Here is a 5,989-nt window from a genome sequence, read left to right as displayed (position 1 = left end):
GGGGGGGAGGGATGGGGTGGCTGGATGATAGACATTGGGGAGGGTATGTGCTATGGTGAGCGCTGTGAATTGTGCAAGACTGCTGAATCACAGATCTGTACCTCTGAAACAAATAATGCAATATATGTTAAGAAAAAAAAAAGGAAGAAGAAGATAGCAGGAGGGGAAGAATGAAGGGGGGAAATCGGAGGGGGAGACGAACTAATGATGTAATGAGAGACGATGGACTCTGAAAAACAAACTGAGGGTTCTAGAGGGGAGGGGGGTGGGAGGCTGGGTTAGCCTGGTGATGGGTATTAAAGAAGGCACGTTCTGCATGGAGCACTGGGTGTTATGCACAAACAATGAATCATGGAACACTACATCAAAAACTAATGATGTAATGTATGGTGATTAACATAACAATAAAAAATTTAAAAAAAAAACCTTGTGCATGAATGTGGATAGTAGCACTATTCACAATAGCCAAGAGTTGGAAACAGCCCAAATGTCCATCAAATGATGGAAGGATAAACAAAATGCAATATGTCCATATAATGGAGTATTAATTGGCCATAAAAAGAGAATTCTGATGCATGGTGCAATATGGATGAAACTTGAAAACATCATGCTAATGAAGGGAGGCAGCCACAAAGATCACACGTTATATGATTGTATCTGTATGAAGAGTCCAGAAGAGGCAAATCTATTAAGACAGAAAGAGGATTGGTGGCTGCTTAGGGCTAAAGAAAGTGGGAAGTGATAGTAAAAAAGTACAGGATTTCTGTGTTGATAACAATATTCCAACAGTTGACTGCACTAAATGTTACACATATCTTTGAATGCACCAAGCAGAGTTCAGTTTCATTGAGTTATAACTGACATACAGTAATACAGTATTGTGTAAGATAAGGTGTACTGCATGTACTTGACATACATATATAAAAAATGATTACTAATGTAACATAATAAAATAAAAAAAAAGAATTTCTCCCACTGACAGCAATGAGAAAAAAAAATGATTACCACAATTAGATTAGTTATCATCCATCATCTCATATAGTCATAAAAACAAAATTTTCTGCCATTATGATGAGAACTTCTACAATCTACTCTCTTAGCAACTTATGAATACATCATACAGTGGTGTTAACTATAGTCATCATGTTGTATTTACCAGTCCAGGACTCATCTATCTTGTAATTGAAAGTGTGTACCTTTGGTCACCTTCATTCAAGTACCACCCCACAACCCCTGCCTCTGATAACCACAAATCTGATCTCCTTTTTGTATGACTTGGTTTCTTATATTGTTTTTTTTATTCCACATGTAATTGAGGTCATACAATATGTGTCTTTCCCTGTCTGACTCATTTCATTTATCATAATGCCCTCAGGATCCATCCATGTTGCCCAAATACAGAATTTCCTTCCATTTTTATGGTTGAATAAGATTTCATGGTATATACATACCACATTTTCATTATCCATTCCTTGGACGATGAACACTCAGACTGTAAAAATTGAACTGTACATTTTAAAAGGGGGACATAGTCTCTCATGGTTCATCTCCCTGATTTCCCTCCCTTCATTTTTTCCTTCCTTCTCCTAATGTCCTCCATGTTATTCCTTATGTTCCACAAATAAGTGAAACCATATGATAATTGACTTTCTCTGCTTGACTTATTTCACATGATGGGTATTAAAGAGGTCACGTATTGCATGGAGCCCTGGGTGTTATACACAAACAATGAATCATGGAACACTACATCAAAACCCAGTGATGTACTGTATGGTGACTAACATAATAAATAAATAAATAAATAAATAAATAAATAAATAAATAAATAAAAGGGGGACATATATGTTATATGAAGTTATAGCTCAGTAAAATTGTAGAAAGGTAGGAAGGGAAGAAATGAGGGAGGAAGGAAGGAAGGGAAAAAAAGGGATGGGACGATAAAAAGAAAAATGGTACTGTACGTACACATTGAGAAGAATAATGGATCAAGGAAATCAAATTTTAAGAAATTCTTAATATTTTCCACGAAGGGATCTTGTGGGTTGTTGAGGGAATCAATGTTCACTCCAAATGATGTGCTGGTAATCACATCCATGCTGTAGGCCCCAAAGATGCTGTGAGAGAAACAAAGACATGGATAATTAAGATCAACACCTCTTTACTATCCTTATCCAACACATGCAGCAAGAAGTGCATGTAGATACCCATGCTCAGGCAAGACAAGAGCCACACTTTCAGAACCAGCTACTGCATCATCTGAAAAGTCTATATGCCATCACACTCACTCATGTGGTGTTCATGAGGTGGCAGTGATAGAGCTGGCCTTGTGCTAGGGTGATGGGGACACTAGAGCAAATCAGACACATTTCTGAGCTCAAGGAGCTCAGTCATGGAGTGATAGAGACCCAAAGTGTGACAAATTACAGTAGTGTCTTTTGCGTATGGGCAGTAGAAGGTGAGTAAGCACTGTGTCTGAGCAGGACCAAGGGTGGAATAATTAACCTTTCCTCAGGGAGTCAAGAAAGGTGAAACTGATCTGGATCTTCTCTCACCACAGTATCTATGCTCAGAGCTGATTCCTCTTCAGCACATGACAGAACACCAACACCCTGTTCTGTAATGCCAGGAACACCATCCCTTCTTCTCTACACCCCTGCTAAGTCTCCTGAAAGACCCACTCTGTCTCAACTCCAGTGATCTGAGCTCACTCTGAGGGCTCACTCATTTCTAGAAAATGTAAGAACCTAAAACATTCCTACTTAAAAAATATACATTAAATAAATCAATCCAAAATTGATTTAGGGGATGACATATGTGATCATATGCCACTAGTTTTCCCAGGAGAGTACCAACATACATCTCTTCATTTAGTAAAATTAAAAAATATCTCAGTTTACACAAAAAAAATATGGTCGCCCTACCCATCCCATGGGCAGGACTTTCTCTCTTTTGAGATTGAAAGAAGGACAAGTGGTCATAAAAGTTAATATTTAGTATTTTGCTAATACCCTCAACAAAACTGGGAAGGGGTTTACATCATTCCAAGTTCCACATGTTAATGTTCCTGCCCCACCCAGTGCCCACCAATATGTACCAAGTGCCTTCCCCTTCCACCATTCCATACCCTCTACACTCAAAGATTTGATACAATCATGTGTCTTCTTTCCAACCACGTATTTTTATCTTCCAGAATATCCTAGGTGACAACTAAGCAGATAAATGAATCCTGCCTCGTGTACACAAAAGAAGACCCTTTCTTTTCTGGTGGCCCTACCTTTTTAGGTGAGCTACCTCTTCTTGGATGACCTACTGGCATTGTGATACCACATGTTTCTTTGCTGGAGTAACTCAACAGTGGGGATTTGGCTCTGTGGCAACAGCTAGAAAGTTGTGACAGAGTTGGAATCCCAGCAGCTGTACTCCTACTTACTCTTTCAAGGTGATGGACTTGCTTTTCTCTGTCTCCTTCCTCAGGTTCCTCACCAACACATCTCCATAGTGGCCAATTATGGAGAACATCTACACACAAAATATACCACCACCTGAAGTTAAATTGGAAAATGAAGTCCAAGAATGATGTGGCTTTCATAAGCATGTGGCAGTAAGGGACATTTAATAACAAACCTTATCATGTCTTTCCTAGGACATGAAGATAAAGACCATTTTTAGGAAGCCCAAATTTAGCATACTACCCCTTAAAGATGGAATATGATCTTATTTCCTACCAGCCCCCAGATGTATTCCTTAACTTTCTCATTGAAAGTCCTCTTCTTTTCTTACCTCCTTGAGCTTTCCGCTAGTGAAGGTTGGAGACAGCAATGTTCGCATTCTCTTCCATTCTTCATCCTCAGACAAAGAAACTGAACTTTTCATAAATCCCACTGGACCAAAACACTAGAGTCAAAGAAAAACACAATTTGCCCTACATAAGTTTTGGAGGTCTCTAAGGTTGTGGAAAATTTGTTAAACAGGCAGAAATTACTCAACAAATATTTAGTGATTATCAACTTAATAGTAGGTACTATGGTAGGTGAGCAACAGATATTTATCCCCAATGCCTAGCCTTCTGCAAGATTGAGGACACATCCAGCCACCTGATGTGTTTTCCAGCCTTTATAGTCCACCTCCTTTTCAATGTAAATGTGGTATGGGAGAATTTGGCAGGGAAACTACTCCTCCAGGGGAATACAGAGGATTAACACCTAGTATAGTCTCCTAAGCTGTGCAGAGTAGAATTGGATTGGTGGAAGACAGCCAGATAGCCTGGAAAACTGCATGTTGCCTCAGACCAGTTCTGCCTTTGCATATATCCACAGCATGAGAAACTCGAAAAATGGATATCTTGATATGGTGATTTTTTTAAAAAACATTATAGTTAACACTAAAAAGATTAGGAATCTATTTGCTCTTGTGAAGAAATGGTGCAGTAACATGGAAATCTCTTCCCTCTATATTTTCCCCAAAGGAAAAATATATACATAAGGAAATAATAAGGAAAAAGAGAGAAATAATTCTATTTCCCATCTTGGGATTGGCCTAGCAAGCCAAACAGTTTGAATATTTCTTCCATTTTCCAAAACTATATTTTGTTTTAAAATGGATATCTTCATGGCTAAGATTAACAACTCAGGCAACAACAGATGTTGGTAAGGATGCTGAGAAACGGAAACTCTTGGTGGAAATGCAAACTGGTGCAGCCACTCTGGAAAACAGTATGGAGGTTCTTCAAAAACTTAAAAATAGAGCTGCCCTACAACCCAGCAACTGGACTACTAGGTATTTATCAGGATACAAACATAGTGATTTGAAGGGGCACATGCACCCCAATGTTTATAGCAGCAATGTCCACAATTGTCGAAATACAGAAAGAGTCCAGATGTCCATGACAGATGAATGGATAACAAAGACTTGGTATATATAAAGTCTTATATTATATACAATATAAAGTCTTAAATATATATTTATATAATATTACATAATTATTATATTGTATATTTATATTATATATAATATTTATATGATGTAATATAAAATCTTAAAAAAAAGAAACACTATATCAAAAACTAATGATGTACTGTATGGTGACTAACATAACATAATAAAATTAAATTAAATTAAAAAAAGAAAAAAACAGATGAACATAGGAGAAGGGAAGGAAAAATAAAATAAGAGGGAAACACAGAGGCAAACCCTCAGACACTCTTAACTATAGGGAACAAACAAAGTTGCTGGTGGGGAGGGGGTTGGGGGGCTGGGCTAACTGGATGATGGGGATTAAGGAGGGCACTTGATGTAATGAGCACTGGATGTTGTATGCAACTGATGAATCACTGAATTCTACCTCTGAAACTAATAATACAATATATATCAATTAAATTGAATTTAAATTTTAAAAAGTTTTTAAGATTTTATTTGTTTGTTTTTTTTAATGTATTTAATTGACAGAGAGAGAGAGAGACAGTGAGAGAGGGAACATAACTGGGAGAGGGAAAAGCAGGCTTCCTGCCAAGCAGGGAGCCCGATGTGGGGCTCGATCCCAGGACCCTGGGATCATGACCTGAGCTGAAGGCAGTTGCTTAACCAACTGAGCCACCCAGGTGACCCAAGATTTTATTTATTTATTTGTCAGAGAGAGAGAGAGCAAAAGCAGGGGGAGTGGCAGGCAGAAGGAAAGGCAGCCTCCACACTGAGCAAGGAGCCCAATGCAGAACTGGATCCCAGGACTCCAGGATCATGATGTGAGCCAAAGGCAGATGCTCAACCGACTGAGCCACCCAGGCATCCACCCCCAAAAAATTTTAATTACAATAAAATGAAAATAAAAAATAAAATGGGTATCTCCAACACCATTTCATGATAAAAACTCACAAACTAGGAAGAGAGGAAAAATTTCTCGATTTAATAATGAGCATCTAAAAACCTTACAGCTAACATCACCTCAATGAGGAAAGACTGATATTATGTCACTAAGATGATGGAACAGGACACT

The 5,989-nt window shown here is 38.2% G+C and overlaps 1 protein-coding gene across 1 annotated transcript in view; it reads right to left on the bottom strand.

Moving 5' to 3' along the window:
- Positions 1-3,894, bottom strand: part of LOC116629324 (cytochrome P450 3A12-like) — a gene marked incomplete at both ends in the record, with an annotated part of 15,127 nt that extends 11,233 nt beyond the window's left edge. Inside the window, 3 exons of the mRNA XM_032399624.1 lie at positions 1,966-2,114; positions 3,431-3,519; positions 3,781-3,894. Of these exons, the coding sequence (XP_032255515.1) occupies positions 1,966-2,114; positions 3,431-3,519; positions 3,781-3,894 (352 nt within the window). The remainder of the gene's footprint in view (positions 1-1,965; positions 2,115-3,430; positions 3,520-3,780) is intronic.
- Positions 3,895-5,989: the final 2,095 nt, after the last annotated feature.

Source organism: Phoca vitulina, unplaced genomic scaffold (assembly GCF_004348235.1).
Source record: "Phoca vitulina isolate PV1807 unplaced genomic scaffold, GSC_HSeal_1.0 scaffold611, whole genome shotgun sequence".
Taxonomy (NCBI): domain Eukaryota; kingdom Metazoa; phylum Chordata; class Mammalia; order Carnivora; family Phocidae; genus Phoca; species Phoca vitulina.
This window is presented reverse-complemented; position numbering and strand designations above follow the sequence as displayed.